The sequence below is a fragment of the Pelecanus crispus genome, chromosome 4, assembly GCF_030463565.1.
Source record: "Pelecanus crispus isolate bPelCri1 chromosome 4, bPelCri1.pri, whole genome shotgun sequence".
NCBI classification, from domain to species: domain Eukaryota; kingdom Metazoa; phylum Chordata; class Aves; order Pelecaniformes; family Pelecanidae; genus Pelecanus; species Pelecanus crispus.
In genome coordinates, this window is record NC_134646.1 from 87,203,999 (window position 1) to 87,229,656 (window position 25,658).

At 64.0% G+C, this 25,658-nt stretch overlaps 2 protein-coding genes across 2 annotated transcripts; both read right to left on the reverse strand.

Moving 5' to 3' along the window:
• Positions 1 to 710: 710 nt before the first annotated feature.
• ADISSP (adipose secreted signaling protein) lies at positions 711 to 13,803 on the reverse strand. Its single transcript, XM_075709629.1, has 5 exons — positions 13,785 to 13,803; positions 10,692 to 10,834; positions 6,808 to 6,946; positions 2,422 to 2,544; positions 711 to 811 (listed from the first exon to the last, which is right to left on the reverse strand). The coding sequence occupies exons 1-5, from the start codon at positions 13,801 to 13,803 to the stop codon at positions 711 to 713; spliced, it is 525 nt and encodes a 174-aa protein (XP_075565744.1).
• A 4,542-nt stretch (positions 13,804 to 18,345) lies between these two features.
• Positions 18,346 to 24,769, reverse strand: SPEF1 (sperm flagellar 1). Its single transcript, XM_075709886.1, has 8 exons — positions 24,661 to 24,769; positions 24,386 to 24,497; positions 23,302 to 23,437; positions 23,137 to 23,151; positions 21,785 to 21,833; positions 21,506 to 21,564; positions 20,379 to 20,459; positions 18,346 to 18,453 (listed from the first exon to the last, which is right to left on the reverse strand). The coding sequence occupies exons 1-8, from the start codon at positions 24,767 to 24,769 to the stop codon at positions 18,346 to 18,348; spliced, it is 669 nt and encodes a 222-aa protein (XP_075566001.1).
• Positions 24,770 to 25,658: the final 889 nt, after the last annotated feature.

Here is a 25,658-nt window from a genome sequence, read left to right on the forward strand (position 1 = left end):
AGGAAAGGGGAAAAATAAAGAAGGAAAGGGGAAAAATAAAGAAGGAAAGCGGGGGAAAAAAGAAGGAAAGCGGGGGAAAAAAGAAGGAAAGGGGGGAAAAAAGAAGGAAAGGGGGGGAAAAAAGAAGGAAAGGGGGGGAAAAAAGGGAAAAATGGAAGGAGACTAGGAAAAACGGCGCTGGCTGCGACGCGAGGAGGCGGATGGGCACGGCCGTGGGGATGGTGGGGCCACCTTGGTGGCCTGGGGCCAGCACGGAGCCGGATTCCCTGCCTCCCTCCCGCTGCCGGATCAGGCCCCAGCTCAGCTCCAAACCCCAGGAGGCAAAATTTCACCCAGGTTGGGTTGGGGGCTCAGCTGGGTCTCCACCACCCCCAAATGCCGCCTCATCCGGGGAGACAGGGGAGAAAAGCGAGGGGAAAGCAGCAGCAGCCGGAGGCAGCGAGCGGGATCCCTGCCCGAGGCTCCAGGCAGGGATGCTCCGGCATTTGGGAAACCCCTTTCCATGCTTTGGGGACCCCCCCCCCCCAACCCCCCTGGCGCGGAGGGTGGGTGCGCTCCGTGAGGGGCGGCAGCGGCTCACCCCCACCTCCACGGTGGCCACAGCCCCCCCCGGGGGAGGACGCATTTTTGGGTTGGTTTCCTCTTTTTTTTTTTGTTTTTTTAAAAATTTAAGCTTCGTCCTTGCAGAAAGCGGCGGGGCGCGGCGGGGGCTAGTCGAAGCCGTGCCAGTCGCTCTGCTCCGAGTCGTACTCCAACTCGGCGCCGATGCAGCGCACCCCATCCAGGAGCATCGGCGTGCCATGGTGCCGGTCTGCGGGACAGGAGGGGACAGTGGGGACGGGGACAGATTTGGGGTGCAGCCTTGTACGGCCTCACGCTGGCCCGGGGAGGGGGCTTCCTTCAGCTTTTTGAGAGCCCTTTCAGGGGGTTTCAGGCCCACAAGTGCTTGTCCCCCCCTCCTGTGGTCCCCAAACGAGGGGTGCAGGCACCCAGGCAGGTGGGAGACGCAGGGACGCTGCACCCTGTCCCCAGGCCACCGCTGCCCTCGAGGTGCTGCGCAGGGAGGGTGCTCAGCCCCCAGCGTGCCAAGGCTCGGGTGCTGCAGTGCGTGGGGTGCCGGCGACAGGGGTGGGGATGCCGGGGAGCGACCCCCCCAGCAGGCACAGGGACCCTGGGAGCGGTTACGTGGAAGATGCCGGGGAAAGCAGGGGCCGCGTCGCATGAAGCTGAGCTGCGAACCGCTGCTCTGATTAACAAACCCAAATTAGGCAGCAAGGTGCGGGAGGGGAAGAAAAAAAAAAATAAAAATTGAAATTCAAGACTGCTGTGGTGCCTAACAGCAGCCGTGGCTGGAGGAGGGGGGGGACCCGTGGGCTTGGCCAGGCCCCCGGGGCTGGGTTTGGGGTGAGGAGGGGGCCAGGGCAGCCCCGCTCCATGCACCCCGGCACCGGGGAGGCCCCGCAGCTTCATCCCCCGGGGCTGGGGAGTTTTGGGGTGAAAGTCATCCGGTTTAGACAATTTCACAGAAATGTCCACCAGGTGGAGAACATCTGCAGCGGCTGAACTGGGAGAGCTGGAGGAGGGAGACGGGCTGGGAGGAAGGAGCGGGGTCTGCGGGACGGAGCAGGGGCTGGGGGACGTGGGGAGGATGGAGCGGGGTCTGGGGGACGTGGGGAGGATGGAGCGGGGTCTGGGGGACGTGGGGAGGATGGAGCGGGGTCTGGGGGACGGAGCAGGGGCTGGGGGATGTGGGGAGGATGGAGCGGGGTCTGGGGGACGGAGCAGGGGCTGGGGGACGTGGGGAGGATGGAGCGGGGTCTGGGGGAGGACGGAGCGGGGTCTGGGGGACGACGGAGCAGGGTCTGGGGGATGCGGGGAGGATGGAGCGGGGTCTGAGGGATGCAGGGAGGACAGAGCGGGGTCTGGGGGACGTGGGGAGGATGGAGCGGGGTCTGGGGGACGTGGGGAGGATGGAGCGGGGTCTGGGGGACGTGGGGAGGACGGAGCGGGGTCTGAGAGATGCAGGGAGGATGAAGCAGGGTCTGGAGGACGCAGGGAGGACGGAGCGGGGTCTGGAGGATGCGGGGAGGATGGAGCGGGGTCTGGGGGACATGGGGAGGATGAAGCGGGGTCTGGGGGACACGGGGAGGATGAAGCGGGGTCTGGGGGACACGGGGAGGATGCAGCGGGGTCTGGGGGAGGATGGAGCAGGGCCTGGGGGACGCAGGGAGGACGGAGCGGGGTCCGCGTGGGGCTCAGCCACGCACGCCGGCAGCCCCAGCTCCCCAGACAGCAGCAGATCTGCAGCCAGGCCTTGCGAGCGCTGTCTGTTACCGGCTGTGCTGGGGAGGAATCGCTGCTCCGAAACCCAAGGAACCGCACGAGGCCCCCCCGACGCCGCTGCCGCCAGCGCAGCCTTACCCATGACGCGGGCTTGGACCACGACCTTGACGCAGGCGCCTTCGCCGGCCTCGCTGGCCAGGACCATCTCCTCCCGCAGGACCCCCTCCTTGTGCGCCGTGTACTCGCACTTCACGCTGCAGCCTGGGGACAGAGACAGCCTGGGAGCTGGGCTCCGGCTGCGGGGGCTGCCTGCACCCTTCCTACCCTGCCTGCACCTTTCCTGCCCTGCCTGCACCCTTCCTGCCCTGCCTGCACCCTTCCTGCCCTGCCTGCACCTTTCCTAACCCTGCCTGCACCCTTCCTACCCTGCCTGCACCCTTCCTAACCTTGACTGCACCTTTCCTACCCTGCCTGTACCCTTCCTACCCTGCCTGCACCTTTCCTACCCTGCCTGCACCCTTCCTACCCTGCCTGCACCTTTCCTAACCCTGCCTGCACCTTTCCTAACCCTGCCTGCACCCTTCCTAACCCATCCTGGCAGCCCCTCCTCACCGCAGGCCCCCAGAGGCAGCCGAGCCTGGGCCACAGCTGATTTAGTCCTGTCCCCAGCACCAAGGCGCTAAGCAACAGACTGCAGGTTTTGCTGGGCTCCCTTCCCACCCTGTGCCTCAGTTTCCCCACCCAGGAGGCAGAGCCAAGGACGCTGAGCCGTGGCGAAGCGGATGAAGCTCCGCAGAGATGCGGGCGAGGTGTCGGGGGCTGCGGGATGCTGCTCTTCCCTGCTGTGCCGGTGCCGAGCATCCCACAACCTCCAAAACCCGCGTGTCCCCATCACCCGGCCACAGGGGCTTTGCACAGCCCCACAGGGAGGGAGCAGCAGAGAAGGGCACCAACACCCCCCCGGTCACAGCCGGGGGGGTCCCCACCTCCTACCCAGCCCAAACCCCAACCCCCCAGCCTCACGCACGGCCTCAGCACGCCGGGGTCCGTGGACAGGACAAACCGTGCTGCCCGCACCCTGCCTGCAGCGCCCTGGCCAGGCAAACACCGTCACCTCCCCCCGGCCGGGAACACCCGTGCCAAAATTGCCGTGTCTTCCTCCTTGCAGAGCAGAGAGAATATTGAAAAAAAACCCCTCGGAGCCCCCAGCGCAGGGACAAGAGCTGGCAGGGCGAAAGGAGGTGGTTGCTTTTGATCCGGAGGAAAAAAAAAAGAAAAAAAGCATAATATAAAAAAATAAAGAGGAGGCAGAAAATTAAACCACAGGCATTAGTCAAACATGGGGAGGGGGGGCACGAGCTTGCTGTGAGCACGTGGCCGGGCTCACGGGGAGGCACCCCAACATGGCCGGCACAGGGGCATGCTGCAACAGCACAAAAAAAAAAAAAAAAAAAAAAATGCACTGAGCATCATCCAGGCACTGGCTCCAGAGCACACGCGGCTGTCAGCTCCGCAAGGCTCAGCCCCGGGGCTCGGAAACACCGGCCACACATGGGGAGCGCGGTGGGACGGAGGAGAGGAACCCCAGCACCGGGCACGACGCATCTCCCCGTGCCACGTTGTACCCGGAGGCAGCAGGGAGAGGCGGTGGCAAAACCTCCGAGTGCCGGGAGCCCCCTCATCTCCAGCCCACGCTCACCCCGGGGCCGCTTTGTCCGTGCGTCTGTGCCAGGGCACCGTCAGATCACGGCCCCGCTCGCCGGCACCGTGGCCGGGAGCCAGGCACGGCGCTCTGCCCGGGCTGGGTGGCCCCAGGACCGCCGGCAGCGCAGGATTTGGCCCGTGGCTGGGCAAAGCTGGCAAACCCCGTGCCCTGCCCGCAGCCGAGGATGCGGGAAGCAGAGCCTCGAGGGGAGCCCCAGCCGTCACCAGGACCCCGGGGACAGATGCCGCTGAACCACTGCGAGGCACCGAATTCCTCCTGGGTCCCACCGAAGCTGCTCAGGGTCCCCGAAAAGCAAATTTTCCCAAAGCTTGGGGAGCCCTGGCCCCGAGCCCAGGCCCGGCGTTGCCAGCCTGAGGTGGGAAGCTTCAAGCCAAGAAAGCTTAAGTGCTTTGCTGGGCCGGGGCCAGCAGCTCCGAGCCGCAGCCCGTCCCCGCCAGCCGCAGCCCCGCTCCCGCACCCTCGGCTGCCGGGAGATGGCACGGGGAGAGGCGGTGAGCTGCAAGCCCCAAGGAGCTGGAGGGGCCAGGGATGCGGGAAAAGAGCATCCGCCGGCTGCTTGTCAACCAGAGCTGCTGGCACGGCCCCGGCCAAGGTGCCCCAAGGTGCTTTTTGTCCTCGGAGAGGATCCTGCGTCCCCAAGACGGCTGCCACCAAGCCCAGGGTGACGCTCGGCTGTCGCAGCCGCCGCGCCAGGGCCACCGTGCACGGCCCGGCTCCCACGGCAAAGTGACCCCAGAGCAGAGCCGGGCTGGTGCACGAGCGCGGTGCCTCTCGGAGCAAACCCCATCCCCGTCCTTGTCCCCATCCCCACCAGCCTGCAGGCTCCGCTCGGCAAAGCTACGGCCGCGCTTTGCCTCCCAGACTGATCTGAACCCCCAAGGATGGATGCACATTTGGGATAGAAGAGCATTTAACCTCCCCGTTGCAGGTGATGCGTTTTGGGGAGATGCGGATTTGCAGGGGACGGAGCAACAGCCACGGGGCCGGGTGCGGGCTGCGGCCAAAGCGGCGCTGCCGGCGGGGATGGGATGGACAGGGCAGGACCGAGGGCTGGGGGAGCCGGGAAGGCGCCGGGGAAGGATGGGGGGGAAGGAGGGGGCAGAGCAGCCAGCGGGACCCCCAGCCCCGCCGCCACGATCCCGGGGGGCTGCCACGTGCCCGGGCCCCCAACACGGGCTCGGATGGGGCCGAGCCGCCGCAGACACGGCCCAAAGCAAAGCCCAGCCAGCGCCTCCGCGCAGACCCACGGCGAGCGCTTACGCCGCAGGACGTGATCTTCCTTCCCTCTACGACAAGAGAATTAGCAAGAAGCCTGGAGGCAGACGGAGAGGTGATGCCGCCTCGGCTCCAGCCTCTTCTTTAGGCAGACCCTGGGCGCAGGCAAAGAGCAGACAGCGCAAGTGCTAAAAATACCAGCACGCCTGGACTCCGTTCAGCAGGTTCCTGGATTAAAATGCCACAAAAGCCGCTCGCCGAGCCCGCGGGTCGGGCGTCTCCCGGCAGGTGGGGTGGAAAGGCGGATTCCTTCTCCGTGGGGGAAAGCTCTCCAAAGCAGCGCTGCGGGGATGGGCACCGGGATGCGGCCCAATCCGGCCACCCTCGGGCAGTGCCAGGGCCAAACGCCGCACCCATCGCTGGCGGCTGCGGCACGACTCGTCCCCAGAGCCCCACGGGTCAGGGACCAGCGCGTCGGCCTGCCACCCCGCTCAGGGGGAGGATTGGGGTTTGGAAAGGACGTCAGGGGAGGTTTAGGTTGGATATTAGGAGAAATTTCTTCACGGAAAGGATAGTCAAGCATTGGACCAGGCTGCCCAGAGACGTGGGGGAGTCCCCATCCCTGGAGGGGTTCAAAAAATGGGCAGAGGTGGCACTGGGGGACATGGTTTAGTGGCCATGGGGGTGTTGGGTTGATGGTTGGGCTGATGATCTTAGAGATCCTTTCCAACCTTAATGATTCCTAGTTTTACTTTCATTAAAAATAATCCAGCCACCAAGCCAGGAAACACGAAATTGCTGCTCTCCCCTTAATTGGTTTAGTGGTGGAGTTGGCAGTGTCAGGTTAATGGTTGGACTAGGTGATCTTAAAGGGCTTTTCCAACCTAAATGATTCAATGATTTTGTAACGGGCAGACGCAGCTCTTTGGGACATGGTTTAGTGGGCATGGGGGTGTTGGGTTGATGGTTGGACTGATGATCTTAGAGCTCCTTTCCAACCTTAATGACTCCTACTTTTGCTTTCATTAAAAAAAAAAATCCAGCCAAACAAGCCAAGACACATAGAATTAATTATGACTCTGCCCTTAATGGCTTTAGTGGTGGACTTGGCAGTGTTAGGTTAATGGTTGGACTGGATGATCTTCAAGGTCTTTTCCAACCCAAACGATTCGATGACGCTCATCCACCAAGGCCCCACGAGACAGGAAACACCCCAGCTATAAAAGCCGTCCCTGCGGGGCTCCAGGCTCCCCACGCGAGAGGAATCATCCCCCACGCCTGGGCAAGGGCTCAACCCCGACGGCCGCGGGCGCACCCAGGACCAAGGGGCTGCCGGCTGCCTCCCACCCCACGGGAGCCCTTGGTTCGTGCTCCCCACGGGGCTCCGGCATGAGCCAGACACCCCTGCCACCGCCACGGGCATTTGGGGGTACGCCTGGGTCTGGCAGCCCCCTCCCCGGCCCGGGCAGTGCCCCCCTTGCTGCCCACCCCTCGCCGGCTACGACGAAGCAAGGGCAGGATCTGGGACCAGGCACCGCGGCTGCCACAGGGACAAAGAAGAGGGGACAAAGAGGGGACCTTACCTTCCGGCAGGGAGGTGACGCTGATGACTCGGAGGTTGAGGTTTGGGATGGGAACGGCACAGACGTCCTTCCCCAGCCTCTGCACCGCGGGCAGGAGGAAGGTGATCTCGTACTTGTGGAGGATCTTCAGGAATCCCACCTGCAAGGGGAGGGGGGGACACGGCGGGGGTCACACCACGCCTCGGGCGGGCGCCGAGCCACGGCGGGAGGTGGCCCCGTGCTGCCGTTGTCCCATCCCATCCCGTCCCCCTCCATGGGGACGGGGACCCACCAGGCACCGGGCACCCGAAAGTCCACGGGAAGATGGGGAGCAGCAGCCGTGGGGGGGCTGTTTCCTAAATAATTGCGAAAACGTAACATATCCGTCTATTTTGGCTGCACAAAGCAAGCAGCAAAAAAATAACCAGTTCCGGGCAAAGCCCTGGGAACAGCCACCTTTGGTGTCACAGGAGCAGAGACCAATTTTCCCAGCGTAAGCCGAACGCGTTCGGCTGCTGTTTCTGGTCTCTAAAAGCCAAGACATTTCCAAGAGCGCGCCTTCAAATCTCATTTATCCGCTGCCACGATGAAAACCAGAACCCCTTCGGAGCCGGCCAGCTCCAGAGCAGAGTCCGTCTCCATCGCGCTCAGAAAAAGCCATTTTGGGAAGGGAACGGTGGGTTCCCTGCCTGCTGCAAAGCTCCAGACGCGCCTGCAAATCTTCACTGCGGCAGAGCCCAGAGCGCAGCTGGGATCCAGCCCGGCCGAGAGGGCGATCCCCTCCCGGGGACGCGGGGTACCCACCGCTCCCCGAATGCCGCAGACCCCGCCGCCGCCGGCGGGCCAGCCCTCCGCCTTCCACACACACACGGGCGGCCTGCCCCGAGCCACGTAAATACGTACGTATAGACGTGCGGCAGGGCCGGTCCTGCTATGGCAGCAACCAGGAGCTCGACAGGGGAACCGAAATTCGCTCTGGCCCAGCTGAGTCACTTGGACCCGGGGAGATGCTCAGGTCCTTCCCCGTGCAAACACCCCCCTCTCGCAGCCTTTACACCTCCCAGGTTATGTTAAAATAATAAAAATGCCATGTTTTTTTTCAAAAAAACAGGCAGAGGTGGCACTTTGGGACATGGTTTAGTGAGCTTGGGAGTGTTGGGTTGATGATCTTAGAGATCCTTTCCAACCTTAATGATTCCTAGTTTTTACTTTCATTAAAAAATAATCCAGCCACCAAGCCAGGAAACATGAAGTTAATTATGACTCTGCCCTTAATTGGTTTAGTGGTGGACTTGGAAGTGTCAGGTTAATGGTTGGACTGGATGATCTTCAAGGGTTTTTCCAACCTCAACGATTTGATGGTTCTATATATCACACACGCACGCATACGTATCTACCTATACACGCACAGATATAAAACGCATGCCATACGCTTGCACGTTCCGGTTGGCGAGCAGCTCCGAGGCATCGCTGCAACACCGAAACAATGATGTGCGGCTTTGGGGATTTTAAGGCCGTGGAAAAACATTTGGTAATCGTCCCTAAAGCGGAAAGACATTTGGGGATCAGCCCTAAAGAGCCTTTTCGCTGTAGGGGAGAGGGTGAGGGTCTCCTCCTGCCTCTGATGAGCACGGTGGGGTGCGGCGCGTGCCCCAAACCTGTCCAGACGGAAGAGCTGCGTGGTTGAACGCGGCACCAGTGGCTGCCAGCACCGGGCCGGTCCCGCGCTGCCGTCAGGGCTGGCAGCACCGGGGGCAGCAGGCAGCTGCCCCCCTTCCCCGGAGAGGCACGTGCAGCGCCGGGGCGCCCGCGGCACGCTGCACGGCACGGGTAGGAAAAATAATAACAACCGCCCACAGATCGGCAATTGCTTAGCAATTCAAACTGCCGTTTTTAGGGCGATAACCCATCATCCGCCCGGTATGAATAACTGACTCAGAGCTGAAAGGTGTTTTTGGATCGCTGCGCTGTACGCAACGCCGGAGCAACCCCGATGCTCTCCGAGAGGTTTATTTCTTGGGGGGAAAAGGGTCTCCAAAGGAGAGGCCGGGATGGAGGGGCCGGCTTCGTGCCGGGTGAAGCGGCCACAATAAAGCTGCTCGGTGCAGAGGACCGGTGACCAGCACCTCCGAGCCACGGTGCCCATCTCGCCCCCAGACCCCGCTGCCACGAAAAACCCGCGGCACCAGAGCAGGGTGCTCAGAGCCCCGTCCAGCCTGGCCTGGGATGGTTCCAGGGATGGGGCCTCCACCGCCTCTCTGGGCAACCTGTGCCACTGCCTCACCACCCTCAGTGTCAAAAATTTCTTCCTTACATCCAGTCTAAATCTATTCTTCTTTAGTTTAAATCCATTATTCCTTGTCCTGTCACAACAGGCCTTGCTAAAGCTTGCCCCCCCCCCCTTCCTGCAGCCCCTCTCAGCACTGCCAGGCCGCACTCAGGCCTCCCCGCAGCCCCCTCCTCTCCAGGCTGAGCACCCCCAGCCCCCCCAGCCTGGCCCCGCAGCAGAGGGGCTCCGGCCCTCGGGGCATTTCTGTGGCCTCCCCTGGCCCCGCTCCAGCAGCTCCGTGTCCTTGTGCTGAGGGCCCCGAGCTGGGCGCAGGGCTGCAGGGGGGGTCTGCCCAGAGCGGAGCAGAGGGGCAGAATCCCCTCCCTCGCCCCGCTGGCCACGCTGCTGGGGATGCAGCCCAGGACACGGTTGGCTTTCTGGGCTGCCAGCGCACATTGCCGGCTCCTGTCCAGCTTTTCATCCCCCAGCACCCCCAAGTCCTTCTCCGCAGGGCTGCTCTCCATCCCTTCATCCCCCAGCCTGTGCTGATACCGGGGGTTGCCCCGTCCCAGGTGCAGGACCTTGCCCTTGGCCTTGTTGAACCTCATGAGGTTCACACAGGCCCACCTCTCCAGCTTGCCCAGGTCCCTTTAGATGCCAACTCGTCCTTCTGGTGTGTCAGGCGCACCCCTCAGCTCGGTGTCATCTGCAAACGTGCTGAGGGTGCACTCGATCCCACTGTCTGTATCATGGATGAAGACGTTAAACAGCAAGGGATGAAAGGCAAGGTGTCATTAAAGACAGCTTGCTGTCCCCACTGCCATCACCGGCCCCCAGCACAGTTTGGGAGCCACCGTCAAACCCGAACCCACGCTAACACCCTCCCACGGCCACAGGCACATGGCCGGAGGGGAGCGAGGAGAAGCCACGGCACCGTGCCTCAGCCCCGTCCCCACCAAAACGGGGCAGAGGAGACGGTGCCACATCCCCCTCCCCTGCCCAGGGCGCAGCGGGGCCAGCGGGACCCCCAGCCCACCCTGCCAGGGCCAGGCTCTGCTGCTCATGACCCCACCAGACCCCGATTTCCAGAGGGGGTCTGCGTCCCACCCCAGCCTGTCGGGTCTGGCCCGAGAGCCCCGCAAACGCTGCCCAGAACAGGCAGCAGCAACGCAGCCGGCCCCGAACCTGCCCCCGGCGCTGGCAAAGGCTGGGTGCAGCCGCAGGAATCGGGTGCTAAATGGGTGAATTGGCAGCAAAGCACCCATGTTTATACACCCAGGAGCGTCACAGCCGCCCACGGGGAAGGACCCGGGTTCTCAGGGTGCTCCCAGGCACCCCCAGCTATGCCAGGGAGCTAGTGGGCCAAAAACACCCCCAAATCTGAGAATTGTAATGGAGACAGAGCGACATCTGGAAGGGCAGCAATGGAAACCTCCCCGGAGCGGGCAGAGCCGTGGGCAGCAGAAGCCGCGGGCAGCAGGAACCCCACGGCTCAGGGAGCTACAACGAGCAGCACTGGGGGGTCCACCCGCCCCACGGAACCCCCAGGACGGACCCAGCCCCGCTGTGGGGTGCGGGAACAGGCCAGGGCGGCACCGGTTTCCCCCCACCTCGTCCCCCAGGTCCCGGCTCCCACCTTGACGAGGAAGCTGCCGTCCTTCTCCTGCGTCACCATCACCGCCGAGTCGTGGAGCTTCTCGTCAAAGCGCACGTGGCCGTGGGCCCCCTCGGCGGGCTGGCTGGGGGCGAAGCGCACGCCCCCCGCCTTCGCCTTGCTGCCTGCGCGGGGAGGAGAGGACAGAGCCCGGGCGTCACTCCCTGCCCCCCTGGGAAGCATCCCCTCCATCCCCAGCTCCATGTCCCCATCCCCAAGTCCCCGGGGACAGAGTGAGGCCAGAGCGTCGTCGGACACGGAGGGGCTTCCCCGGTTTCCCCCGCTCTCATTTCAGAAACGCCCTGGGCTGAGGAGGGGGCACGCGGACACCGGTGGCCACAGAAAGCTCACCCTCCAAGCAGCGCGGAGCGTACGGACCTGCCGCCATGCCCGAGCATTTCCTCGCTCCCGTGATTTTCTTGGGGCAGAGGAGCGGAGACGCGGGAAGGGGACACAGGTGGGACAAGGTGGGGGACAAGGATGGGGGGGTAAGGCCAGCTTCCCCGGGGAAGGGCTCCCACACATCCCAGGGTGCTGGGCACGGCTCGCCGGGGCTGCAAAGCCAGCCAGCACGTCGGGGGAGCAAACCCCGTGGTGCCCCAGGGAAACCCAAAAATGCAACAGCCCTGCGAGGACAAGCACCTGCCCGGGGACACCGAGGTCCCCAGGGCCAGCAGGAGCCTGCACAGAGGCACAAACGCCATGGGCCCTTTCACTTGCACCTTTGCAATAGGCTTTCTGTGAGCTTCCAAGAAAAAACAGCCTCTCCTCCTCCGTACACCCCAAGAAACCCCCTGCTCCGACCACCGATCGCATCCATCTGGCAGCAGCCGGGAGCAGATTGCCGCCTCCTTAAAGAAAAGGCTCTTTGTGCCTTGGCAGGCTGGAAACGCCGGAGATTTAATAACTCGGCATTGTTCAGCCGGAAAAGCTCAGCAGAAATCTCTTCCCCACATGCAGGGGGGGGGGCGAAACAAGAGACTCGGCCGCTTGCAGAGCGATGCAGCCGCACGTGGCTGCGGGTGGGGAAGGGGATGTGGATGGGACCGCCGAAATGCAGGCAGCCCTCAGCCCCCTGTGATGGGGCACAGCCCCACAGAGCTCTTATGGGTGCTCAAGGGCAGGATGAGCCCCATGACCCACGTGGATCCCATACGCCGGCTGGGAGCGGTGGCAACAGGCAAGGTCCCGGCCCACAGTTGCCACCGGGCAACCTGACGCAAGCACCGGGCTCGGAGGAGCTGAGCCCTGATGCCTGGCAGGAGACCGGGAGGGAAAATCCTAAATATGAGTCTTCATCACATGGCGCTTGGAAGCGGCGCAACCGGAGCCCGGGGAGCCGGGTGGCCCCCAGGGATGAGCGTCTTGGGCGGGGGGGCACTGAGCCACCGGCCACCCATGGTGCTTGGCTAGCCCCTCAGCGCTTGGCTAGCGCCCCGGCACGGTGGGTCTGGAGACAGGGAGGTCAGAGGAAGGTGACGGCAGCTGCCGAGGGTGGACGCTGGGCACCGCGGGCAGCCGTCCCGGGAAGCGGCTGTCCCGGGAAGCGGGTCACCAGCCGGCACGCACCCCGGTGACCTTGCCAGGCTGCACAGCGCAGTGCCCGGTCCCGGCGCAGAAGGGGCCGGCAGGGCCAGTCCTCACCCTGGCAAGAGGGGACAGCCCCACAGAGCCCGGACGGGTGACGGTGGCACCTCGGCAGCCCTGGGCGCGTGGGGCAGGGGCACCCACCCACGCAGGACCTGCCGTGAGTCAGCCAGCACAGAAACCTCATTGGGGCGAAATGTGCGTCCTGCCCACACCCGGCAGCGAGGGGAGGCACAGGCAGAGGTACAGGCAGGAGCCGGGCAGAAAAATCACACCGAGCCAGTGTGTTTTATCTCGAGTCCCCAGGTCCCACCACGGTCACGGCAGGAGGGGTCACCGGGACCTGCCAGCCCCCCTGGGGTCGGCGTGCCGGCGGCCGGTCCGGTGCCATGTTCCCTGGGCACACAGGGGGTGGGTTTGGGGGTCCGACCCGCACCTGCCGCGGCAGGGCACGGCAAGGGACGCCTGCCTTGCGACAGCGAGCCCAGGGAGCCGGTGCCACCTTCAGAGTCACCATGTCCTCTCCAAATGAGGGTGTCTGGGCCCCAGCATCCCAGAGGAGCGGGAAGCACGGGGGGCTCAGGGCCCCCCCCTAAATACACTGCTCCCGCCCAGGGACCCCCAGCCCCCAGGAGGGAATTCCTGCCTGGAATAAGGCAGCCCGGAGCAGGCAACCTGCCCGTCCTTCGGCATTGCCACCGAGGGACCGCTGGCCTGGCCCTCATCCCACTGGGAAGCCAGAGGCGGCTTCACCGGCAGCGGGAGGAAAGCCCCCCGGGATGCAGCCATCCCACGGCCCCACTCACTGGCAGCGGGGAAAGAGCTGCGGAGGCCGGAGCCGCGACCGGGTGCACAAAGGGAGACGAAATCACACCCAGCAGCAGCACAAAGAGCCTCTTCGGTCTTTGTCTCGGCGCGGCGGAGAGCCCAGGCACTGCCGCCGCAGGGCATCTCACACCAGCGACCTTTCGGGGTCTGCTCCCGGCACCGACAAAGCACCCGGTTTCCCGAGCCCGGCACTGCCAGAGCCTTTTGGAGAGGCAGCCGGGGTCTGGGAAAGACCAGGAGCACCCCAGGAAGCACCCAGCACCCATCACCTCCCGCAGCAGCCCTGCCTGGGGCGGGGGGTGCCAGGGGTTGTGTCCATCACCGGAGCAGGGACTGTGGCTGAGCGGCACCGGCAGCACCCCACCGGAGCCCCCACCCCGCTGCAAGCCCCCTCAGTGGGTGCTCGCTCGCAACTTGCCGTGGAAAAACAGCAGCAACGGCCCCCCCGGACCCCTCTGACCTGCTCGGCTGCTCGCCGGGCATGGAGTGGGGAGCTCCAGGCAGCCCTGCCTGCGGGCAGAGGGACCCTCAGGCAGGGCTGCGGGCAGAGGGGCTCCCCCGGGAAGGGGTCTCAAACTTGGAGACTGGCCCTGGGTCAGATTAGGCAGCCTAGGAGTGGGCAAGGTGCAGGCAGGCAGGAGGGGGACGCCGGGGACTCACCCTTGCTAGCCGTAGCCATGCGTCCCCGCAGCGATCGTCCTTGCGCGAAACTTCAAAGGCACGGGCAGGAGGCCATCGTCCGGGGCCGCCGCTCCCGAGCGCCGGAGCTGGGGAGGGAACGGGCAGGGTTAGGCAGGAGCAGGCAGAGCCGAAGAAGGCAGCCGGGCGCCGGAGTCAACCGAGCACCGCGAACACGATGGCACCGTACGGCTGCGACTCCAGCGCTGCTCCGGCACAGACCTGCCGGGGAGGAGCCTGCCTGCAGCTCAGGGGCGTCAGGCAGCCCGGCTTTGGGCAGCAGCGGGCAGCGCGCCAGGGCCTGCGCCCAGCCCTGTGCGAGGCGCGATGGGTGCAGGCAGGGCAGAAGGAGCAGGCAGGATGGGCAGCCCCTCTGCCCGCTCCACCGTGAGCCCGCGGTGTGACCCAGCCGGCTCCGGCTCCGCTGGCTTTTGGGGGACGCAGCCAGCCCCTGCTTGGGAAAGGGAGGATTTGCACCCCGGCACAGCGGCCAGGACACGACCATCGCATCTCCCAGCCATCGGCGCCGAGCAGAGAGCGTCCCGTGCCTCAGTTTCCCCATTTTCCCCCCCTGCAATGACAGCCCCGAGCTGGCGAAGCCTCACAGGCTGGTGGCAACAGCGGAGACCCCAAACCCAGACCCCCCCCAAACCCCTTTCCCCAGGCCTGGCAGCGCAGCTCCCACGGGAAAAGCCGCTCCCTCTGGCCCAGCTGACGCTGCCTCCCCACGGCTGCGCTCCCCCAGCACCCACAGGAAAATGGGGGGGGGCCCTGCCAGCACCCCCAGCCCCAGGGTGGGCTCTGCCCCTGCACCAAGGCCAGGGCAACCACTGGAGCCGGGCTGGGGGTGATGGAGCTCTCACGCTTCCTGGCCGGGGGTTCGGGATCTGACACCCCAAAGACCCCTTTGATGGAAGCTGAGGCTCAAACCTCCTCCTCCCTGGGGCTCACCCAGCCCCACGGGCACCCAAACGTGGGCTGGTAACGCTGCCGGACACCCGGTCCCACCGCCGGGCACCCGAAGAATCCGGCAGCAGGAGGAGGCAGGTGCCCAAAACTGCCCCGTCAGCATCCCAGCCTGCCGAGCACAGGGAAATTCATGGAAAAAGCATCAACAGCGTCAGCCCTGGGGGAAAATAAGATTAAAAAAAAAAAAATAATAAAGTGGAGCTGAAAGGGCGGGGAGCCTCTCCGGAGGCCGGGTGGGCAGCAGACCCTCGCCCCAGCGCCCACACCCGCTGCTGCCTGAAAACGAGACGATCCAGCCTGGAAAAGAGCTGGGAGGGGGGAAAAAAAAAAAAAAAAAAGAAAAACAGTATTTGGGGATGCCTCGAAAGATGTGCCAGGGATGCAGAAACGTGTCCGTGGGCAGCGCGGGGCAGGAGGAGACCCCGGGAGCGGTCACGGCTCCACGGGTGGGGTGGGGGGCACGGGCCAGTGGCCCCAAAGCAGGGGGCAAAGCGGGGGGCTGGCAGCGGGAGGCTTGGGGACCAGGGTGGGCACCGCGGCGGGGGCGAACGCAGGGCCCAGGGGCTCCCCGTGCCCTCGGGGGGGTCAAGACCCCCCAGCCCCGGCCGCAGCCCCGGGGCGGTGGGCACCCAAGGGACCCCCCCGGCACCCTGAGGCCCCCAGCGCTCAGCCCCTCCTGGGGGCTCCCCGGCACCCCGAGGCCGGTGCCAAGCAGCAGTAAGGAGGCGGCGGCGCTGACGCACGCCCGAGCCGCGTCCCCAATCTGCCTCCGCCATCACCTGCGTGGCCCCGGTCCCCGTCACGCGTGGGCGTGGGTACCCCCCCCCCCCCAGCCCCGGCTCAGCCCCCGGTGCTGCAGGAGGGGAGGCGGGGATGAGCCCCTGGCCTCGGTGCTCCCCTCTGCGCAACGGGCCGGCGACCGGCCCCAGCCCGCCGGGGGACCGGGGAGCCCACCGGGGAGCCCACCGGGGAGGTTATGGAGGCACGGGGCAATGCGGGGAGAAGGGCCCCGGCGAGGGGGAAGCCCAGGGGGTCCCTCCCCAGCCTCTCTCCCCCCCCCCCCCCCTCTCTCTCTCTCTCTCTCTCTCTCTCTCTTCCTTCCTTCCTTCCTCCCTCTCTCTCTCTCTCTCCCTCCGTCCCTCCCTCCGTCCCTCCGTCCGTCCCCGCACTCACCCCGGCCGGTGCGCCCCGGACGCCGCCGCCGCTCTCCCCGCTTCCCACTACCGGGACACGCCCCCCTTCCCTCCCATTGGCCCTGTCACCCCCTCCGCCGTTTCTATTGGTTTTCCCTCTCGGCGGTCACGCCTCTCCACCACGCCCATTGGCTGCGGCTCCGGCGGTGCCGCCTCCCGAGCGGCCCCGCCGAGGGGTGGGTGCTAGGGTCGTCTCCAAGGGGCGGGACTGTCGCTAGGGGGCGTGGCGAAGGGCCGGGGCAGCCAATAGGGAGCGGGCGCGCAAGGCTGTGGGGCGCCACGTGTGGGCGGTAGGGTGCGCAGCGCCCGGGGTCCCCCCGTCCCCCCCCATCCCCGCCCGACGCGGTGGCCATGGCAACCAGCCATCGGCCCCCCAAATTTTTTGCTGCTCAGTGCCCCATCTGCGACCTGCGACGGTGCCACGGCACCTCGGGCCGGGCCGGAGCCTCCGCCAGCGTTCGGAGGTGGAAAAGTGGGGGAAACGGCTGGGAAATCCCCGGTGACCAAATGCCCATTTTCAGGGCTTTAAAACCCTGGATTTATAAAAAGTATTTTAAAAAATAACAGCAAAAGTGATAGCCAAAAGGGATTTAGGGAGGTCCATCCCCTGGGAGCGGGGGCCATGCCTGTGCCGCCCATGGAAGGGGCGATGCCTTGGTGTGCGGGGCCGGATCCTGCCCGGGGCTCAGTCTCCTCCATGGCACAGCTGCAGCGGCTCGGTGCTGCCAGGATCTTTGCCGGGAGATTCCCGGTTTTCCCGGGCCGTGGGGGAGGTTGGAGGGTGGCTGGGCACAGAGCTGGGGCCCTGGCATGGCAGCTGGGCAGGGCTGGCTCATCCCATCCCATCCCATCCCACCCCATCCCAATCCATCTCATCCCATCCCACCCTATCCCAATCTCATCCCATCCCATCACACCCTATCCCCATACATCTCATCCCATCCCATCCCATCCCAATCCATCCCATCCCATCCCATCCCATCTCCTGGACGCAACCCCCGCGGCTCCGCACAGCCAGCGCCCATCACGCCCGGCGAGCCTGGGAGCTCGGCCATCCCCGTCTCCGAGCCTGCACGTCCCTTTGCCGGCGGGACGGAGCACGGCGCAGGGCCACCTCTCGCTGAGGGGACGGCGCAGCACTGGCAGGGATGGAGGGAGCCAGCTCTCAGGGGCGTCGAGGGTGGGAAAAGCAGCTGGGACACGTCCCTGCTGGGAAAACACCGACGGTTCCCTTCCAAAAAGCACGTCCGCCCGCCTGGGAATGATGTGGGGGGGAGGCCGCAGCCCCTCGTGCAAGGCGAGAGCCGTCCCGGTGCGGGAGCGGGGTCAGGGCTCGCTCGGCCCCGGCAGCGCGGCGAGCAGGCAGGGCTGGATGTCACAGGCAGCGCCGGCAGGGACAAGGGGACACGGCACACCCCGGGGGGCTAATCTGTCCCCCCGCAACTCTTCCCGTGACCCCCCTGGTTTCGGCTGCGGCCTCCAGATGCCGGAATGCTTAAAACGCCGGGGCTTCGTTCCCAGGGAGCTGCCGGAGCCCCAGCTGCGTCCTCGTCTCCGGCACGCGTGACACGGCGCACGGCTCAGCCCCTCCGCTGGGACACACCGTGCACCCACGTGTTGGAAAAAAACCGACCGTTTTTTATCCTAAAAAAGCCGCAGGTGACCCCAGCACAGAGCGGAGGACGTGCCCAGAGTCACCCCCAGGCATCTCCCCACCGTACCCCCACCCCACAGCGTGGCAGTGCCGGGCCGAGAGCCAGGGGCTGCTGCCCACCACCCTGGGAGTGGGTCTGTGTGCCCACGCAGGGATTTTCTGAGATTAAAACAAAAAAACCAAACAGCTTTGGGTAAAGGATTAAATCCCAACCTCTGCCAGCGCACGTCTCCCCGCTCCGGCCAGCCGAGTGGCATCCCCACGCTGCCGACCGCTCTCCGACACCGGATCAGCTGGGAGATAAACATCCCCAGGCCGCGGCAGGCGGGACCCCCGCAGCGACTCAGCCTTGCAGGGTGGTCTCCAAGCGATGATCCGGCTTTTTAATTACCGACGCGCAAGGCAGAGGAAGGAGGGACCGCTGCGGTCGGCGGGCGCTGGCCGGAGGGCCGAGCGGAGCCCACGCCGTCGCGATGCCGCTGCCGCACTGCTCGCCAGTGGGCACGGGGAGGGGTCCCAGAGGTGGGCAGGGGGTCCCTGCTTCTGCGTTTGCATTTGCCACCTCCGGCTTTTGTCCTTGAGAGTCCACCGCCCTGGGAACTGGGGCAACTGGGAGGCACTGGGACGGCTTTTCCAGCTCAGCAGGGGCTCCCACGGGTGGGAGAGGTGGGACAGGCGGCGGGGGGCGGCCCTGGGGCGAGGGGCTGCCAGGCGGGCAAGGGTCCGCTCACCGCTGTTGGCACTGGGCTTCCTGCAGACGCCGGCTGAGGTCGTCGATCCGCACGTTCTTGAGGTGCAGGAGCTGCTCCAGCCTCCCCACCTTCAGCTGCAGGATCTGAGCAGAGACCCCAACACCCCCCTCAGCATGATTTCGGGGGGCGGGAGGCACATCCACCCACCCCAGACCGGCACCGCGGGGACGGGGGGCATGGGGAGGGGACGGGGAACTCGGAGCTAGGCTGATGCGGCTGCTGGAGTCACTGAGCAGCATCAGCTATCTTTAACCACAGGGGAAACCGAGGCAGGTGAGCCCCAGGGCCAGATTTGGGGTCCCTATTCCTGCTCCCACAACCCGCATCAAGCAAACACTCCCCCAAAACATAGCCCCCGAGTCCCAGCTCCCCGCCAGGACCTGGTGACAACTCTTCCCATCCAAGATGCTCTGCAGCATTCCTTCCCCTCTTTCAAAACTGTACATTTTAGATGTTTTCTGATCTTAATGATTCCTAGTTTTTACTTTCATTAAAAATAATCCAGCCACCAACACAAAATTGCTATTCTCCCCTTAATTGGTTTAGTGGTGGACTTGGCAGCGTTAGGTTAATGGTTGGACTGGATGATCTTCAAGGTCTTTTCCAACCTAAACAATTCCATGATTCTATGATTCTATGTTTTCCAGCAGAAAAGCCCCAGTTTTAGGCAAGACAGAGCTGCTGCCCTGCCTGGGTGCCGAATGACGCTCTCTTTCAAAAATCACCCACTGCCCAGGGTGTTCCAAGCATTGGACCAGGCTGCCCAGAGACGTAGGGGAGTCCGCAGCCCTGGAGGGGTTCAACAAACGGGCAGAGGTGGCACTTGGGGACATGGTTTAGTGGCCATGGGGGTGTTGGGTTGATGGTTGGACTGATGATCTTAGAGATCCTTTCCAACCTTAGTGATTCCTAGTCTTTACTTTCATTAAAAAATAATCCAGCCACCAAGCCAGGAAATATGAAATTATGACTCTCCCCTTAATTGGTTTAGTGGTGGACGTGGCAGTGTCAGGTGAATGGTTGGACTGGATGATCTTCAAGGGCTTTTCCAACCTAAACGATTCGATGGTTCTATGATTCTATGAATAAAGGATGCCTGGAGCCTGGTCCACAGCCCCGGGACAGTCAAGGGGCCACGGCAAGCTGTGTGCAGAGGGTGTGTGCAGCTCTGATGCCCATTCCTGCAGGCTGGAAGACTGAGAGAGGGAAGGATGAGGATGGGGAACATTTGGGAATCACAGATTGACATGACTGATGTGGGTGCGCGCCACAGAGATTGCGGGCACAGCCAGGAGGGAAGGATTGAAAGAGAAATCTGCTTGCCCCGAGGGGAGATCATAGAATAGAATCACAGAATCATAGAATCATTAAGGTTGGAAAAGACCTTGAAGATCATCCAGTCCAACCATTAACCTGACACTGCCAACTCCACCACTAAACCAATTAAGGGCAGAGTAGCAATTTCATGTGTCCTGGCTTAGTGGCTGGATTATTTTTAATGAAAGTAAAAACCAGGAATCACTAAGGTTGGAAAGGACCTCTAAGATCATCAGTCCAACCATCAACCCAACACCCCCATGCCCACTAAACCATGTCCCAGAGTGCCACGTCTGCCCGTGGATCTGCAGGCAGAGGCTTTACCAGGGTTTTTACCGGGTAAATGTCAGCAAAACACCTCCTGCCGCAGAAGGGGACGAGGGCTGCGGGGACTGAACCACATCTCCGGGCCATACTGAGCTATCGCTGCCTTTCTAGCCTGGTTTGACCCAGACCTTTTCGGAGCCCAGCACTGCCCGGGAGCAGCCAGAGGAACCCCCAAGCCAGACATTGGCCAGCTGGACCACGGCAAAGCCCACCGGGTGTCATCAGAGCCAGGTACAGAGACAGGAGTAGCCCAGGAGGTTGACGACACTGAGCAAGGAGGGTTTGGGAGGCAAAGGGGAGTCTGTCCCGGCCTCGGTGCCGCCACGGGGACAGCGTTTGGCTGGGTGAGGGAGGGTGGGCTCACCTGGATGGTCTCCTGCGCCAGGAGCAGGGCCTGCTCCCTCTCTGCCAGCTGCAGGCGGACGGCAGCGTCCCCCGGGGCGGCCTGGGCGCAGCCGTGGCGGCTCTTCGTCACCCTGGAGCAGGAAAGGAAATGCCAGGACAATAACTGAGCCCTCCTGCCGCATCGCTCGCAGCCCACGGCGCTGTACAGGCCACGGGGCTCACGCACACACCCAGCTCTGAAATTGCAAACATCCGGGGATTTCTCCCAGCACCCAAAGCTGTTGCTGCTCCTCACCATCCCTTGGCAGCGCTTTCACAGCACTACAAACACTGGGGCTCCGGCTTTGCCTTGTATGCGTATGGCCCCAAAATCTCTCGCACGTTTGGTTGCATTTTCATAGAATCATCATAGAATCATTTAGGTTGGAAAAGCCCTTTAAGATCACCCAGTCCAACCATTAACCTGACACTAAACCAGTTGAGGGGAGAGTAGCAACACCATGCCTCCTGGCTTGGTGGCTGGATCATTTTTAATTAAAGTAAAACTAGAAATCATTAAGGTTGGAAAGGATCTCTAAGATCACCAGCCTAACCGTCAACCCAACACCCCCATGCCCACTAAACCATGTCCCCCAGTGCCACCTCTGCCCGTTTGTTGAACCCCTCCAGGGATGGGGACTCCCCCACCTCTCTGGGCAGCCTGTTCCAATGCTTGACCACCCTTTCTGTCAAGACATTTCTCCCAATATCCAATCTAAACCTGCCCTGACGCAGCTTGAGCCCATTTCCTCTCATCCTATCGCTTCTTCCTTGGGAGAAGAGCCCGGCCCCCCCTCCCTGCCCCCTCCTCTCAGGAGCTGCAGAGCGATCAGGTCTCCCCTCAGCCTCCTCTTCTCCAGGCTGAACACCCCCAGCTCCCTCAGCCGCTCCCCATCAGACTTTTGCCGGAGCCCAGCTCCCAGATTGCAAACATCCAGCCATTTCTCCCACACCAAAGGTGCCAGGACCCAAAGCTGCCCCATGCACCACTGCCCCTGCAGCACAAGGCTCCCCTGGCCCCCACGGGGACCCCCAGAGCCCCTTCCCTCAAGAAGCCCCCAGGAAGGGCACATCACCAGCAGGCACGACCAGCAGCCCTTACCCGGCAGCCCTGGGAGATTCCTGGGCATAGCCTCCTCCGGCATCGCTCCTCACCTTTGAGTAGCCTGCAAAACACAGCAGTTAGCGCACGACCTGCCCAAACAGCTCTGCCCCCCCATCCAGGGCTGGTCAGGCTGGTTATTTGGGTGTCCCAGCAGAAGGCAGGGCTGTGTATGCCCAATAAAAGGGACCAGAAAGGTCACGGTTTGGGGTATGGACCCCGGGAGCCCATAGCATGGCCAGGACAGGACCCTCCTTCCCTACAGTGCCACGCACCGGCCCTACCCGTCTCCAGGTAGCTGACCTCTTCCAGCGCTGCCCGTACGCCCGGCTCCTGCACGGAGAGGCAGGAAAACACCCGTCACGCCTGGCCACGAGCCATGGGTTGCCCCGTGGGTGAGCCCACAAACAGCCCCTGGGCAGGGAAGGGGCCTGGCCAGGCCCCGGTGTCGGGAGAAGGGGGGACAGGGTACCCCAGCCCGCCCGGCTGCTCGTGCCGCTTCTCCCCGAGCGGTGCCGGAGCTTGAGGCCTTGGGGAGCACCAGCGTGGGGGGTTTGCTCCCCAGGGCCCGTGGGAGAGGCCAGTTCAGGGCAGGGGGGTTCCCAGCGCTGCCGCGGTGCCGGCTGTGCCGGCGTTACAGCCCGAAGGCAGGGCTGGGATCCATCTGCCTGAATTCCTGCCCGCTTGATGGCCACAGCCCTTCCCATGGCAAATTCCTGCTCTGACCTGAGCACCAGAGACAGCCCAGCCTGCCCCAGCCCCGCAGGTTCGTTACCCTCCTCTCACACCGCAAGGAGCGGGACAGCTGTGGGCTCAGGGTTTGCTGAGGGCAGGAGAGGAGGCAGCCACTGCTGCCAGCCCCGTCCCGGAGCTGCGCGCTCAGCACCTTCTGCCAAGCCCCACGCAACCCCCGACACCCTCCTTGCTCCTCTTCAGGGCCCTCACACGAGCGGGGAGCGCAGCAAGGAGGGCCGGGTGATGGGTGGCGGGGAAGGAAGGCGATGGAGACGGTGTCTCCTCTCCTCCCCGGCTCACAGCGGCTCCTCCCGGGCTGCCCAGGCCAAATCAAGGCTGCGGAGCGAGTGTGGCCGTGGTGCTTCCCGCGACGGCGCACGGCTGCCATCTGCGGCTGCCGAGCGAGGCCAGCCCTGCTGCTCCCCGTGGGGTGCTCCCACCCCGGCTCTGCCCACGCGAGGGGCTCCCCTGCCTCCGAACACCCCACGGCATGTCCCCGCGGAGCTGCAGGCGGGGAGATGGCAGCGGGATAGAACCATAGAATCATCGAATAGTTTAGGTTGGAAAAGCCCTTGAAGATCATCCAGTCCAACCAGTAACCTAACACTGCCAAGCCCACCACTAAACCAATTAAGGGCAGAGTAGCAATTTCATGTGTCCTGGCTTAGTGGCTGGATTATTTTTAATGAAAGTAAAAACTAGGAATCATTAAGGTTGGAAAGGATCTCTAAGACCATCAGCCCAACAATCATCAACCCAACACCCCCATGCCCACTAAACCATGTCCCCAAGTGCCACATCTGCCCGTTTTTTGAACACCTCCAGGGATGGGATCCTCGTGATGAGGAGAAAGAGGTACTCGGGATGAAAGCGATGTCCATGAGGACGGCTGGAGCTCAGCCCGGCCCCCCTGGCCCTGCCCTGATTACTCTGACCTCTCTGTGGGGTGGCTACTCGCCCTCCTCGCCCTCCGGCCCATAGCACATAGCACCTACAAGCAGGACGTGCAACACTGGGTGCCCCTCTTCCCCCAGACCCCGCTGACCCGGCCTGGGCCAGGCACCACCTTGCTCTGCTTCTGCTTTTCCTCGATCTTCTGCCGCAGCAGGAGCAGCACCTGCTCCACCATGCCCGGCCGGCACTGCACGACCTGCCGGATCACATCATCTGGGATGGAGAAGTTCAGCTTAGTCAGCACTTTCCTGAAAGAGAAGCCAAATGAATCATAGAATCATTGAATCGTTTAGGTTGGAAAAGACCTTGAAGATCATCCAGTCCAACCATTAACCTGACACTGCCAACTCCACCACTAAACCAATTAAGGGGAGAGTAGCAACACCATGCCTCCTGGCTTGGTGGCTGGATTATTTTTAATTAAAGTAAAACTAGGAATGATTAAAGTTGGAAAGGATCTCTAAGATCATCAGCCTAACCGTCAACCCAACACCCCCATGCCCACTAAACCATGTCCCCCAGTGCCACCTCTGCCCGTTTGTTGAACCCCTCCAGGGATGGGGACTCCCCCACCTCTCTGGGCAGCCTGCTCCAATGCTTGACCACCCTTTCTGTCAAGACATTTCTCCCAATATCCAATCTAAACCTGCCCTGACGCAGCTTGAGCCCATTTCCTCTCATCCTATCGCTTGTTCCTTGGGAGAAGAGCCCGGCCCCCCCTCCCTGCCCCCTCCTGCCAGGAGCTGCAGAGCGATCAGGTCTCCCCTCAGCCTCCTCTTCTCCAGGCTGAACACCCCCAGCTCCCTCAGCCGCTCCCCACCAGCCCTGTGCTCCAGACCCTTCCCCAGCTCCACTGCCCTTCTCTGGACACGTTCCAGCACCTCAATGTCCTTCTTGTACTGAGGGGCTCAAAACGACGCAGGATTCCAGGTGCGGCCTCACCAGTGCCGAGTACAGGAGGACAATCACCTCCCTGCTCCTGCTGGCCACACCATTCCTGACACAAGCCAGGATACCGTTGGCCACCTTGGCCACCTGGGCACAAGGAGCACCCAGGAGGGCAGGGAGGCAAGCCCCCCGCCCCGCCCGCAGCACCCTTAGCTGCATCCCAGCTGGCCGGGTCCCCAGCCGGGACAAACAGGGACACTCTGCGGGGCAGCACAGGGCGGGAGCAGGGGGGCTGCCCACCCCGGTACCTGTTGAGATGGCCCCAGTTGGCGAGCTTCTGTGGCGTGGAGCTGGCGGGCACGTAGCTGTGCAGCTGCACCATGGCGGGGAAGAAGAACTTCACCACCTCGGCTGCCAGCACTGGGGGAGGAGAGGAGGAGAGGGGCTGGGGGCGGCGGGCACCCCGGGACCACCCCCCCCAACCCCGGGCCCGCAAGGCCCGGCGGACACCGCGGCCTAGGCCCATCCCCAGGCCCGGCCGCCCCCCCAGGCCCACCCTGCCGGGCCCCCCCCCCAGTCCCACCCGCGTCGCTGAAGTCGCGGGCGATGTTCCTGCGTGGCCGGGAGAGCGGCACGGCGTCCAGCCAGCGGTAGAGGCCCCGCAGCTCGGCCCCCGGCCCGCCGGCCGCCATGCGGGACCCCCGCCACCCCCTGGCCCCGCCGCGTCCCGCCGCCATGGCAACGGGCCGCGGGGCACGCCGGGAGCGCGCCGCCGTCGCCTAGCAACGGGGGGGGCGAGAGAGGGGGAGGCCCCGGGGGGGAAATGGGGGGGCCCTGAGCGATGGGGGGGGCTGGGGGGAATGGGGGGGAGCCCTAAGTGATGGGGAGGGGCCTGGGGTCCTGAGCAATGGGGGACTGGGGGTCTGGGGGGCTCAGAGCAATGGGAGGGGCTGGGGGTCCTGAGCAATGGGGGACTGGGGGTCTGGGGGGCTCAGAGCAAGGGGGGGTCTCTGAGGGTCCTGAGCAATGGGGGGCCTGGGCGATGGGGGTCTGAAGGGGGCTCAGAGGAAGGGAGGCATCTCTGAGGGTCCTGAGAAATGGGGGGGGCCTGGGCGATGGGGGCCTGAGGGTCTGGGGGGCTCAGAGTAAGGGGGGGGTCTCTGGGGGTCCTGAGCTATGGGGGACTGGGGGTCTGGGGGGCTCAGAGCAAGGGGAGGGTCTCTGGGGGTCCTGAGCAATGGGGGGCCTGGGCGATGGGGGTCTGGAGGGGGCTCAGAGGAAGGGAGGCATCTCTGGGGGTCCTGAGCAATGGGGGGGGCCTGGGCAATGGGGGCCTGAGGGTCTGGGGGGCTCAGAGCAATGGGAGGGGCTGAGGGTCCTGAGCAATGGGGGACTGGGGGTCTGGGGGGCTCAGAGCAAGGGGGGGGTGTCTCTGGGGGTCCTGAGCAATGGGGTCTGGGGGGCTCTGAGCAAGTTGGGGGTAGCTGGGGGTCCTGGAAAAGGGGACCTGGGGGGCTGAGAGCAAGGGGGGGGTCCTCTGGGATGGGCACCACAGCTGGGACGGACACAGGATCCTAGAGT

Bases quoted from the DNA above. Each gene is read 5' to 3' on its own strand.
- ADISSP (XM_075709629.1), bottom strand. The intron at 6,947-10,691 runs GTGGGAGCCGGG...CTCCCCTTGCAG, and splicing joins ACGGCAGCTTCCTCGTCAAG to GTGGGATTCCTGAAGATCCT. The intron at 2,545-6,807 runs GTAAGGTCCCCT...CTCTGTCCCCAG, and splicing joins CGTCACCTCCCTGCCGGAAG to GCTGCAGCGTGAAGTGCGAG.
- SPEF1 (XM_075709886.1), bottom strand. From the start codon at position 24,769: ATGGCGGCCGGCGGGCCGGGGGCCGAGCTGCGGGGCCTCTACCGCTGG. The intron at 21,565-21,784 runs GTAGGGCCGGTG...TGTGTTTTGCAG, and splicing joins GGTCAGCTACCTGGAGACGG to GCTACTCAAAGGTGAGGAGC. The intron at 20,460-21,505 runs GCCGGGTAAGGG...GGCTGCGCCCAG, and splicing joins CCCAGGAATCTCCCAGGGCT to GCCGCCCCGGGGGACGCTGC.